Below are 13,458 nucleotides of genomic sequence, written 5' to 3' on the forward strand. Positions count from 1 at the left end.
CGATGAACTTCCCATACATACACACCCATGTACAATCATAAACACACTGTGTATAGGTTACAGTCTGATTCTCTTTTTCATGCACACTATCCATTTATGAGCCCTTCCGATTGGCTTCTATGTTCTTTTGCTATATCCCTGTCATTCTCTGAGCACTTCCTTACATTGACAAGAGATATGTTAGGTTCCTCATCTACTTTTCCAGATTTGGAAACCATTTCTCTGAGGAGCTGTGGTTCCTTTTTGTGGGGAATGGTATCCAGACCAAAATCTGGGCACTGGTCATGCTTATTGCTACTGGGGTGTCTCCACAGATAGGCAGTGTGTGTGTGTGTGTGTGTGTGTGTGTGTACATGCATACACCTGTGTATCTACATGTCATAACTTTACATTCAATGAGTTCTTACTAATATCTTCAATTCCAATATACAGGATCCATTCTGATCTTCCTCCTTTCCATATTTGTAATTCTTCCAACAATGAGACACTGACTCCTATTATCTTCAGTGTATTTCCTTATTTGCTCAATTCTAGAATATTCCAATGTGGTCTCATAATTATTAACCCATACTACTGTGAAAAAGTCTTTCTAGGTAGAATTCAATATTTATTTACTCTAAAGATTCACCTCCAACATTACAAAAATACAGGATGGGCAAAAGTAGGTTTACAGTTGTCAGTATGTGAAAGTTTATTCTTGTGTTATTATTTAGTGATTATTGTATTACCTTCCATATGAACAACTGTAAACCTACTTTTGCCCACCCTGTATGTACAAGGTTAATCATGTAGTAATTTCTTTAATTTAGACTTTTTGTCTAATTCTGAGAGTACATTGCTATTATTTGCTCTTTAGTGTGGTTTATTAATTATTTGAAATACAATTTGCTATCTTAAAATTCTTAATTTTGTCTCAAATTTGTCTTTATAAACAAAATCTGATGGAAGGATGAAACATGCACTGGGCCTGGCACCTTGGCTCACACATGCTCCACCTCCCCAGGATGCTGTCTCAGCTGCCCACTCTTGCCCTTGGGTACCCTCCCTCTCCCTCCCTTCTCATCCACTGATAGTGATTCAGGCCAAAACTCGTATCTACCACATGACTCTCATAAACTGTCACTCTGGTGAACAGTGGCATTTGGGTCCCAGAGATTAGTGTCCACATAGCCCGTGTCCAGCAATCCTTGAAGATTTCCCTTCTCTGGGGCACAGTGGCCCTGGTCTGTGGCTGCCAGCACTTTTGGGGAAGACTATTTATACTTGTGGCCACCGTGCAGAGTCCTGTCTTACTGAGAAGCTGCCTTCCTTTCTGTCCAGATTGTCTGGGTCTGGGAACTCGGCAAGAGGTTGGTGCTCTGCTCACTGCAGTAAGTGCAGGCTTCCACTCCCCTCTCCATGTTTGAATAGCAAGTAACACATCAGCAGGTCGCCCATCTGTTTTATTCCTGGAGGTCAAAACATTCTTGTGGACACACTGTGTGTGACACTCATTGCAGTGTTAATATCCATCTGATTTCCATTGAAGTCAGTCATCCTGTCGTCGTCAGCCTTGGCCTGTGGGGAACACACACCACACAACTTTTTAAAGATGCTAGTCGCCTTCCCTGCACATCTCTCAGCGCCTCAATGAGGGAGTCACGGGTGGAGAATGTGTGTCACCATAAATCCACTCCAACATCCCTTCTAAGTCTTTGGCTTCCCTCCTCTTCAGACATCAGACTTCTCAATCTCATTGAATCCAGGCTACTATTGAGTTTGGTTTTAGTCAAGATGTTAGAGCTACCTCTAGATGTTTGAGCTAAACATTGAGTTCAGAATCTCTGCTAAACACACCAATACATGTGACCTGATCTAAGATCCCTCACATCCTATCCATTTAGTCCAATACCTTAGAATTTATTCCACACATATTTTCCAGGTTTTATTATTATAAATTAGCAAAATCTTATTTAGTATTTAGTTATTAATTTATTGCTGGAATAATTAGCAATTGTTTTAGTGTGTACTGATTTCCTCCTGTCTCAAACTCTGTACCTGTTTTCCGTAGTTCTAGTTATGGGTATGGGGACAATGAGGGTGTTGTCAGGGTGGGTGTTGAGAATAGGCATCCTCTTGAAAGGGTACTTAACAGGTGAGGTTATTTATTATTCAGACAAGAAAAGGCACTGTCTTCACACTGGAGAAGAGCCCTCTGCCTGGGGATTTGTGTGAGTCTACCCAGGGATCCTCAATCAGACCTCAAGGTCTCACTCCTTCCCAGTCAATGCCATGAATGTCAGCTAAGAGAATTGGCATGGCTATGAATTCAATTTAAGATTATTATAATTCTGCAACCCATGCATATTTTGGTCCTGACCTTATGCCCATATCTATAAGAAATGAGAGATTCTTTTAAAAGACTAACACATAAATGCTCTAGTTCTCTGATCATGCCCTGACCTTAGAATTCAAATCCTTGAAATTATCCTTTCTGTGAACACCCAGCACAGTAAAAATTAGCCAGTTTACTTACTGTCATCATCCCTTCCGTAACTATCAAGTGCAGCATCTACCTGGTCCTGTAAGCCTTGTGTTCAATAGGCACTTCATGCTAAACAACCGAGTCCTAACACACAGTGGGCCATGTGTTACAGCTCTCACAGGAAACAGTCCCCTGCAGGTATTTCAAGCAGAAGAGATTTAACACGGGGATTTCTTATAAGGATGCCTGAAGGGGTAATAGAGCAAGAGACAGAAGGCAAGGTTCCTTATCTAATGGTAACTGTGACTTGGAGGTTGACAACCAGCCTGGGCTGGAGGCGCAGAAAAATTGCTCAGAGGCTGGAGCACTGTCCAGTAAGGCTGCTAAGGTTGGGGATCCAGGAGCCTGCACTTGCAGCCTTCTCTCCTTGCAGCCACTTCCATCTGAGCCATCAGTGTTCCTGTAGCCAGTGCTCCTGCTGCTGCCAGGGATGCTGTCAGAAATCTGAAGCAGCAGGAAGCCACTTCTCCCCTCCCACCTCTATCTCCCTGCAGTGCTGCCCATGGGCAAATGCTGGCAGGAAGGCCTCAGAAGTGTGATTTGGGGGTCTGACGGTACTTACGTTGCTACATTACATTGCAGGGTACAGAAAGATGAAGATGGGACACAGCAATCAAGCAGCACAAATGAGTGAACAGAAGATGCTCACGGTTAAATCTGTCCCCCAAATCCCAGCTGACTAAATTCAAATATTAAGTCCCTGCTAGGTGCTGGGACGGGGCTAGGTCCGGGAAATGCACTGGTGAACACAACAGTCCCTGCTGTATTGGGACTTACAGGGTGGGCACAGACAATTTATGAACACTTCATCTAGAGACGCTATTACATATATCTGACATGTTTTTTTTATCTGGAACACACACAAAAAACCCTAAAAAGACCACCCCGTAAGTATGGAGGCAAAAATAATTGAGCAGACCCTTCACAAAAGAGGATAGTCCTGTGCTCAATAAATATGGAAAACTGCTCAACTTTATTAGTCATGGAAATACAACCGCAATGAGACACCACTACATACCCAGCAGGCGACTAGTAATGAAAAGACAGGCAACACCAGGATATGGTGAGGATGTAGGGCAACTGCTGATGAGAGTGTAAATGAGAACAAACACTGGAAAACTGCTGGGCAGCATCTACAGAACCTAAACACTATCTACCCTCTGACCCTTAGAGTTAGTGCACATGTTCACCAGAAGACATGTGCAAGAACAGTCATAGGCGCTGTATTCATAAAAGTTCACACCCAGAAATAACCCAAATGGACATAGATAAATGGATGAAATGGATAAAGGAATGGATAAGTTGTGGCATATTCAGCAACAAAAATGAATGGGCTATTGCCGAAACCGGTTTGGCTCAGTGGATAGAGCGTCGGTCTGCGGACTGAAGGGTCCTGGGTTCGATTCTGGTCAAGGGCATGTACATTGGTTGCGGGCACATCCCCAGTGGGAGGTGTGCAGGAGGCAGCTGATCAATGTTTCTCTCTCATTGATGTTTCTAGCTCTCTATCCCTCTCCCTTCCTCTCTGTAAAATATCAAATATATATATATATATATATATATATATATATATATATATATATAAAGAATGAATGGGCTATTGCCGCATGCAACAATGTGGATGAATTTCACAGAAAGGGTACTATTTATTTGAAGTTCAAGTGTAGACAAGACGAATCTATGGTGATAGAAGATAGAATGGCACTTTGGGGGTACTGACTGGTGATGGGGAGGGGTAATGTTTACATAGGTGTATGTATCTATTATAATAAAAGCATAATATGCTAATTAGACTGGACAGCCGAACGACCTTCCGGATGTCCTTCCAGACAGATGACCTTCCAGACAAAGCCGGGGCTGCAAGGGCCCAGGCAAGCCACCGCAGCTGTGAAGGCTGAGCCCTTTGCACAAATTTCATGCATCGGGCCTCTAGTATCTGTATAAAAGTTTATCAAGTTGTAAACATAAGATTTGTATACTTCACAGTACGTTAGTCCTCACAAAAACTGAAAACAATAAAACAAAAACCAAGAGATTTTAATGTAAATATAAGTTTTAATAAATTAAAGTAATGTGAGTGGATCAGAGGTTAACTGATCAGAACTGAGACCGGAGTAATGATGAGAAGGGAGCCAACTGAGGGGCTGCTTTCTGGGAGAGGGGAGGCAGGATCAAGCTTGAGCAGGTGGGGGAGGGGAGCAGGGCCAAGGCAAGCCCATAGGGTGACTTTTTGTTCTAAGAGTAGTGGGAAACCAGGAAGGGTGTGAGGTAGGAGGGTGATGGCAGTATTTTCTGAGCTATTAGAGGGGGGCAAGGGTAATAAGATAAAAAAGAATGACTTTTGGTGACTTTTAATTGTGTGGCTAGGATATCTGAAAGGTGGGGGCTGCTCCCTGGTGAGCAGGGCTGGGAAGGCAGGGCAGCGAAGGCGTGTGTCGGACATGTTAAGTTAGAGATGCTTATTAGACACCCGTGATGCTATCAGCAAGGCAGTGGGCCATGGGGCCAGACTTGGCCCCAACACATTATGAGCATTTAGGTGGCATTTCAAGTCCAGGCACCTGGGAGAGCAGAGAGCAAGACAAGGACATTTAATGACATGGGCTTTTCTGGAAGGATATGAGCGCAGACAGAGGGTTTGGATTGAAACTGCCTAAAAGTGCTGTGCTTCCTTAACAAGCCCGCTCCCAGCCGGGCATCCAGAGCCTGAAAGTGAGCAGAGCCTGCTGCTCAGTGCTGACAGCCCAGGGCGAGTCTCCTCGCTCAGCCCTGGGCACTGATTCCTGGGCCCAAAAACAACCCACTGAAACAGAGTGCCCAAGATGTCTGCATTTTCCAGTTCCCTGGGCAAGTCTTTGCACATGGAGGTGAGAGAGAAAGAGAGAGAGAGAAAGGGGGGGGGGAGGGGGGAGAGGGAGATAGAAAGAGAGAGAGAAAGGGTGCAATTTCCTCTTTCCCCTCCAAGGGTGGGGCTGCTCTAGAATTCAGGAAAGCGGTCTGTTCTGTTAGCTCTGCTGTGTGTGTGTGTGTGTGTGTGTGTGTGTGTGTGTGTGTGTGTATTGGCATGCATGGGGGGCGGGCACGGTGTCCCAGGAGGACAGAGTTTGCATTGATGAAAACCCTTCCCAGCCCTTTGATACCTCTTTCCCGCTGCCCTGAAGTTAACCAGCTCAGTCCTCGGTGCATCCCGCTTGCTGGCCACACACACTCGGCCCAGGATGGCATTCTGTCTGACCCTGCGCATGGCGCTACTGCTCCTCTTCGGGGTCCTAGCCCCTGCGGTGCTCACAGGTAAGGGTGCTCCCTGGCTCTGCTGCCAGAAGCCTCCAGGGCCAAGAATCACCTTGGGCCAGGTTCCCCAGTGCCCAGAGGGCAGATGTCCTGCACAGCAAATGGGGCAGCCTCTGGGGCGATTCAGCGGAGGCTCCTATGAGACAGATGGCCGCAGTTGGGAACTGGCAGCCACGGACGATGGCTCTGAAGCAGGGCCAGGAACGTTAGCTGCTTGGGGGACAGGGGATTACTCCTGTACCTAAAATCTGAAGGCTCCCAGGTCTAGGAGTGAGGAGGGTGCACCAGGCCCAGGGCAAGTGGCTGAGAAGCCAGACCCCCCCGGGCCCCTGGACAGAAGACCCGGACCCTGCCGTTTACTTTTCAAACCCTGCATGCCTCTCCCTGCTGGTTTTCTGAGACGTCTTTCAAGAGCGAAGCCCCAGGTGCTAGACCTGTATCAGGAAATAGTTCAGGGGGAGTGCATGGCCGGAGACTCCTCAGAAAACCTGAGGACGTGGGACTTAGGCTCTGCATGGAGGCCAAAACATCTGTGTCTGGTGTCCAGAGAGAAGGAGAGTCACGACAGGCTTGGGCAGCAGGCTCTCAGACCTCAGCCCCAGCTGGGCATGGCTGTGGGGCCCCGAGCTGGGCTGGCCCAGGATGGCTTCAAAGCCTGAAAGGAAAGGCACACCTGGGTTCCGGGTGGTATTTCTCCTGGAAGAAAGTGATCTCTGCTGGCCACAACGTAGCCAGAGAACAGTGTTTCAGAGCCCTGGGTGAGGATCCTGGGGCCAGAGACCCTCCCTGCAGCGTGGACTCTGGGGGAAAGTCCATGGGTCTGTTGGGGAGGCAACTGGAGAGCAGGTGAGTGAGCAGGGCCCTGGGGAGAGCCGCCTGTGGGACGGCCCCATTCTCAGGCACACACGGGGGAGTCCCGGGTGATGGTGAGGAGCCTCAGACGCCCTAGGAAGAAGCTAGCAGCCTGGCTTTGCTTCCAGCCCCTCCTGGCTCTTCCTCAGCCTTGGTCCCTCCTTATCTGTACAGGGTGACAGCCACGGTGCCTCTGCCTCCCTCAGGGGATAGCAGGCCTACCACATTCAGACACCAGCTTTCAGGATGGGCCAGGCACCAGGGGATGCTTAGTTCCTGTCACTGACCACATATAGACGTCCCCAGCCCCTCCACTGGGTGCAGGGTGGTCTCGGGGCAGAAGCACCCCTTTGCACCTCATTCCCTTTTGGTGGGAGAGGTGCCCAGGAATTGGGGAAGTGACCTAAAGTGCCAAGTGGCATCTTCCATTGTCTGGATATTCTTGCAGACTCTATACCCCACCCCAATGAAATGCTTCTCCCACTGGTGGGTCTGGGGCCGCCTGGGGCGCTCTTGTCCAGTTTCCTGCACTCCATGTAGCCAATTCTCCCGGCCCAGGCTGCCGGCCAGAAGCATGGGTCACACTGTGCGTCCACAGCCTGGGTGGGTGGGCTTCGTCCTCCACCACAGGAATGCTTGAGGGGACAGCCTCATGTTTAGCGTCACCGGGATCTCACGTGGCCTCACCTTCTTCCACATGTCCTACCAAGAGGGACAGGCCAACTCCTCTTGGGGTTCTGGCTAGCTGTCCTTCCTTCCACTCTGGGAGGTGTGTACCAGGCCCAGCAGCCCACTGCCCGCTGCTCGGTGGGTGGGGGACCCTGGAAGGAGCGGCCTGCTGCCCTCCCCACTGGTCGCCTGTGGCCACAGCTACTGGGGCAAGGGGAGCAGGCCAGGTTGAGCGGGCGGGAGGCCAGGGCAGGCATGAAAAGGCCCTTCATGGCCGTACAAAGGCCGTCTGTGAGCACGGGCGCCTGGCCTCGGGGCCCTGTGGTCAGAGTGAGCACTAAACAAACTTATTTACCGAAAGGCAGGGCGATTGGGGCGGTGGGGCTGGGGGAGAGCCCACAGTGCCCAGGCCTGTGTCACGAGGCCCCACGCCTCCTGGTTTCCTTGGTCAGAGCACGAAGTCACAGAACCTTGTTTACTCTGCTCCTTGCAGTTTGGGCCTTCACATCACTGTGGCTGACGCACAGCTCTCCTTACAGGCCCACGGGTTCCCTCTCTGTGCCTTTGCCATGCTGGTCCCCTGCCTGGCATTCCTTCACCCCTGCTCAGACAGGGCTGTTGCTGGCACACTCCTGATGTCTGCTTGGGGGTGCTGGGTGGGAGTGTGGGTTATTGCCTTTAAACCTTATTTTCCCCTAATATGACAGCAAACAGAAAATACAGAGGCATATAGATGAGGATAAGAAAGTGAGCTGGCCCTTCCCTGGCAGCTGCGCCTCCTTTGCTGGGGGCGGGGGCTGAGTGCAGGCTGTCCCTGGGGCATCCGCCTGGGTGGGCAGGGAGCTGGCTAGCCCCTGGGGCTCTGCTGCTTTGGCACAGATGAGCCCTGGAGCAGCTTTGGGGGTCTCCTGAGAGAGTCCGCTGCAGCAGGCAGAGCACACGGAGCGGCCTGGCCTGTGTCCGGCCGTGTAGCTCATGCCAGAGGGAGGCATCCCGATGAGGACGATGACAGCATAGTTACTAACTGTGTGGCTGTGAGAGGCATGGTCCGGCCCTGATTCTCAGGTCGGGAAAGCAAAGCAGATGGTGAAGTCAGTCTGCCCGGTTCCTGGGTGAGAGCATGAAGGAGCAGGATTTGGAAGCCCATAGGCTTAGCTCCTGGAGCCTCAGGGACTGGTTGGTCTTGGAGAAGAGGCTGGAGGAGGGTACCTTTAGCAGGGACGAGGCAGCCTGAGCCAGTGTGTCCGACAGGGAGGAGCCAGGCCTCTGTGGGGAGCAGCAGAGTGAGGCTGGTCACTGGGGAGAGAAAGGGAGAGGTTCTGGGTGCACAGCCCAGCCGCCCTGCTCAGGGGGCTCACTCTCCCCAGAGATGGCTCCTAGGCTCTGGCAAAGGGCAGGGGTGGCTAGCTCCAGGGAGTAAGCCCCTGCTCTCCTAAGGGCCATAGGGTCTGTCACTCCTCCTTCTGAGCTCAGAGTTGATTCCCCTGATGCCACCCAGGTTGGCTGGGCCAGGTACCCAGGAGCCCTGTGGTGGCATCCCTGGCCAGGTGCCCAGCAGTCAGAGGTGAGCTTCGGCCAGCAGTGGTGGGACAGGGCGGTGCCTGCCTGCCGCCCTGTCTTGGATATGTGGGGAGCTAGTGGGAGCCAGTGGTTTCTCCATTTATCTGGGGAGACAGACATTTTTCAAGCCCTAGACCTCAGGGTCTGCCAAGCAGTGGGCACTCTCAGGCCTTTTCTCTGCCCTGCCCCCAGGAGCCTGGGGTCAGCATGCCTGGAGCTTGGAGCCACCTGGGGCCTGGTGCCTTCCCTGGCAGCTTCAAGGCTATAGGCCCCTGACCTTCCAGACAGTGACAAAGGAGGCCTGATAGGGTCACTTTGTCCCCCTCACAGGGATAACTTCACAGTTGGTGGGGCCAGGGTGGCCGCAGACCCAGTGCTGTAGGTGAGCCTTGGGCCCCGCTTGTCGCCACACCAATGGGTGCTGGGGCCTTTTGTCCCTGGAGGCCTCCCTGCCAGAAGCATTTTCTGAAAAGGGGCACCAGCTTGGGCAAGCCTTGGGGAGTGGGACAGTTGGTTCCTGCCTGCAAACCAAGCCTCTGAACTGAGCCAGCCCGGGCCTGGGAGAGGCTGCAGGGGCAGGGCTGGGGGCCTTATACAATTTTATTGGAAAAAGATTTTAAGTTTACAGAAAAGTAGCAAGAATAATCCAATGACCAGTATATTCTGCACTTAGATTCACCAGTTTCCAACATTTTGCCATATTTGCTCTTCCTGTCTCTACTCACCTGCCTATCTGTCTGGATGCTGAACCATTTGAGAGTTAAGTTGCAGACATGGCCCTTTACGCCTAAATATGCCCAAGAACAAGGGGATTCTCTCACATGTCCATATTGGGAAATGAACACAGATGCAGTACTGTTATCTAAACCACAGCCTTACTCAGATTTCACCAATGGACCCGAACCGTCTTTTATAGCAGCCCCTCTGCCCCATCCAGAACATACACTGCATTTAGCTGTCACCTGTCCTTGGTCTCGAATCTGGAACAATTCCTCAATCTTCCTTGGCCTTTCATGACTTTGACATTTTTGAAAACCCAGTTATGTTATAACTGACTCTGAATTTGGGCTCGGTTGATGTGTCCTTACGATTTGCCCCAGGTGGGCACTGTTGGCAGGAAAGGCCCGGAACTATCCTTGCATCTTCCCAGAGCATCCCTGGGTCAGTCAGGATCAGGTATGGCGAGAGCCTGGAGCCTGCCTGCCAACCTGGTCTTGAACTTTCCTGGGTGGCTGGGGCCGCCTGTTCAGGAAGGATGGATGGGCCCAGGAATGGGGTGGTGCTGTGGGGCTCCTCGGGGCCAAGATCCTTGGAGGGGGAGGGGTGGGTATTGGCATGAACTGCCTGGGGCCGAGCTAGGGTATAAGGCTGGGGTTATCACACAGACCTCTCAGCCTTGTCCCTTCAGTTCTTTGGGGCCCCTGGGTACCCGAAACCCTTGCTAACCCCCACCCATCTATACTAATAAAAGGGTAATATGCTAATTAGACCTGGAGACTGGACATCTTCCTACCGTCCTACTTCCTTCTGGACAAAGCCACGGTGGTGGGGGCCGAGGCAGAGGCAGTTGGGGGGCCATGAGGCCGGCAGGGGAGGGCAGTGGGGGCCATGAGGCCAGCAGGGGAGGGCAGTTGGGGGCCATCAGGCCGGCAGGGGAGCGGTTAGACGGCGATCAGGCTGGTAGGCAGGCAAGTGGTTAGGAGCCAACAGTCCCAGATTGTGAGAGGGATATCTGACTGCCAGTTTAGGCCTGATTCCTGGGATGGGGCCTAAACCGGCAGTCGGACATCCCCCAAGGGGTCCCGAATTGGAGAGGGTGCAGGCTGGGCTGAGGGACCCCCCCTCCCACCCCCGGCCCATGTACAAATTTCATGCACCGGGCCGCTAGTGAGCAAAGAAAGGCTCCTGCAGAAAGGGCTGCCCAGACTCTGATGTGCTTATTGAGTCTCAGCTTGAATGGGGCAGGAGGACACCCACCTTTCCTGGGGTTTCCCTTACAGACCACCGCCTGTTCTGTCTGGAGACAGTAATGTGCTGGGCTTAGTTCCTTGGGGTAGAGAGGCCTCTAGGGCTTTGAGTCTCAGACACACATGGGCGTATGTGGGTGCTGGACCCCATGTCCTGTGGGCTGCACGGCTTTACCCAAGTGAGGGCCAAGGAGAAGCAGGGCTCTCAGTTGCCTCACCTGTGACATGGGAAGGCTAGAGCAGTGCTGAGCCCCAGGACCCCGAGAACAGTGCCACCTCCCCGTGGGGAGACATTCCTGGAGGCAGCCTGGGCCCCAGCGCCTGTTCTTGGCCTTGCAGCCGAGGGCCCGCAGGAGCCTGTGCCCACCCTGTGGAACGAGCCGGCCGACCTGCCCTCGGGAGAAGGCCCCGTGGAGAGCACCAGCCCGGCCCTGGAGCCCGCAGCCACCGGCGCCCCGCCCCCCACCGCCCCGCCCAGCCCCGAGGACAGCACTGCACGGGAGCGTCTGGACCCCGGCAGCGGTACGAGGCAGCCCCAGGCTGCGGAAGGGGGAACAGGAAGGGAGGGAAGGAGGGGAAGGCAGGGAGCCAGAGGCCGGCCAGGCCGGGCTGAACCTCCTCTGTCCTGCAGGCTCGCTGGGGCCCGGCGCCATCGCGGCTATCGTCATCGCCGCCCTGCTGGCCACCTGCGTGGTGCTGGCGCTCGTGGTCGTCGCGCTGAGAAAGTTTTCCGCCTCCTGAAGCGAATAAAGGGGCCGCGATCCTGCCGGGCGCGCCCGTGTCTTCCGTGTGTCCGAGCGTGAGTGTGTGGCGGGCGGGGGCGGGCGGCACTTGTGACACGTGCGCCTGTGTGCACGTGGCCGGGCGCCCGTAGGAGCCGCGCGTGCAAGCGTGGGGTGCGGAGCGGGGTGTGGCCGGCGCTCGGAGCAGAACACCCTCCTGTCCGCCCCAAGTGGGAGGCCAGGCCGGGAGAGGGCGGGGGTGGGGTGGCCATCGCGGGGACTCCTAGTCCACCCCAGGGAGCTCCAGGAGCTGGAAGAGCCGAGAAGCGAAGCCCAGGCGCTGTCATCCTGGCCTGGTTCCTCACCCACAGTCCCAGGCGGCCACCAGGCCGAGCTTCCCGGCAGCCTAGGGCCTCCAGGCGCCCCACCCCCACCCCCACCCCCACCCCCACCCCACCCCCACCTGTATCCCGCCTCCTTCCCCCTCCTCCCCAGCTTGGCCCTGGCTCTCCGACCTTGCTCATGCTCTGTCTCCACGCTCCGCAGGAAGCCTAGCGTTTATAATTTGGAGAGAGATTGTAAATAGTGCCTGACCAGCCCTGGGCGCAGCAGGGAAGCCAGAACTGTGACCTGCCCCTGTTCCCGCCCCCCCGGGGCCTTTGGGAGTGAGGAGAAGACCTGGAGGAGAGATTGCAAATACCCTGGCCCCTGGGCGGTCCCTAGCGTGGGTGCTGGTGGCAGGGAGCTGTTCCTCCTCCTCTTCCCACCATTTTCTCTTCTATTATTTGGCCTCTTTGGTTTCTCTGATTTCCTGGCCACACCTGTTCCTGGATACTCCAGATGAGCACACGTGGTCTCCACACACACTCTCCCCAAAACACTTCATGGGTTACAAGTTTCTGCTTATAAGGACTGTTATGAAACTGACCAGTTTTCATGAAACTGTTTAAATCACATAACCTCCAGTGGCCAAAGCCCTCCTTACAGCGGAAGATCCAAGTCAGCATGCGGTTTCCCAGCTTCAAAAAGAGAGCTGGACTAGGGCCAGGACCACTGGAAGACTCTGCCACTCTTTATCCCCTCCCCTCTCCCCAGCAGCATGGGGCTCAGAAACCACCCCCTTTACCCTTCCTTCAGTCTTGGGGCCTCAGGTGTGGCTCCTGGACCAGGGGTACAGCACAGAGCATCAGTCCCTCCCCAGTTGAACAAGTGTGTTGCAAGCATGTGCATCTTTCAGCATTCATGCAGTTCTCAAAGGATCTGAGGTCTCAAGAACACCGAGTCATGCTGTGGCCTGTGGGAAGAAGCCCCATTGGATCAAAACCTCGGGCTTCTAATCAAGGGCCTGTTCTGGTGCAGAGGAAAGTGTGTCCTGGCAGAAAGAGCATGGTCCTAGGCGAGGGGCTGGGTGGAGTCAGATTCAGGCCAGTCCACACTCCAGGACAGAACCAGGGGTGATGGTGGGGTGACTGTGAGGGCCAGCTGGGCTGGTGGAGGAGCTGCAGCCTCTGGCTAACTGGCTACTACCTCCACAGGTGGGAAGAAGTGCCCAAGGCCACGGGCTGGCCAGGTAGCCCCAGCCCTGTGCCTGGTGGTCAGATTCCCTGTGGGACTGCCACACACTGACACCTCAGTCCCACTATGGTCTTCCAAACCCATGTTCTCACTTCCACTGCAGCAGAAGGGCTTCTCCAACTCCCTCAAACATCCTTTTCTGTTTCTGGAGTTCTTGAACAAGTGGAGACCCTTCCCCTGGCTGCTCCCTTCTCCACTAGAGGCCTCCTCAACCCCCTCCTTCAGGATATACCTCCTCCACTGACCTTGAAGGGGGCTCCTCTCTCCCTGCCCAAAAAGGAACACCTCATTCCTGTGT

General features: G+C 53.5%; 1 protein-coding gene across 1 annotated transcript; it reads left to right on the forward strand.

Annotated features, from left to right (window-relative positions):
- Positions 1–5,274: 5,274 nt before the first annotated feature.
- SNORC (secondary ossification center associated regulator of chondrocyte maturation) lies at positions 5,275–11,604 on the forward strand (the record flags this gene model as incomplete). The annotated part of the gene is made up of 4 exons (XM_080669344.1): positions 5,275–5,391; positions 5,686–5,815; positions 11,203–11,385; positions 11,495–11,604. Exons 1-4 carry the CDS (start codon positions 5,347–5,349, stop codon positions 11,602–11,604), a joined length of 468 nt encoding a protein of 155 aa, XP_080525470.1. The 5' UTR covers positions 5,275–5,346.
- Between the last annotated feature and the right edge of the window lie 1,854 nt (positions 11,605–13,458).

This window comes from Plecotus auritus (genome assembly GCF_963455305.1).
Source record: "Plecotus auritus genome assembly, chromosome: 5".
Lineage (NCBI taxonomy): Eukaryota > Metazoa > Chordata > Mammalia > Chiroptera > Vespertilionidae > Plecotus > Plecotus auritus.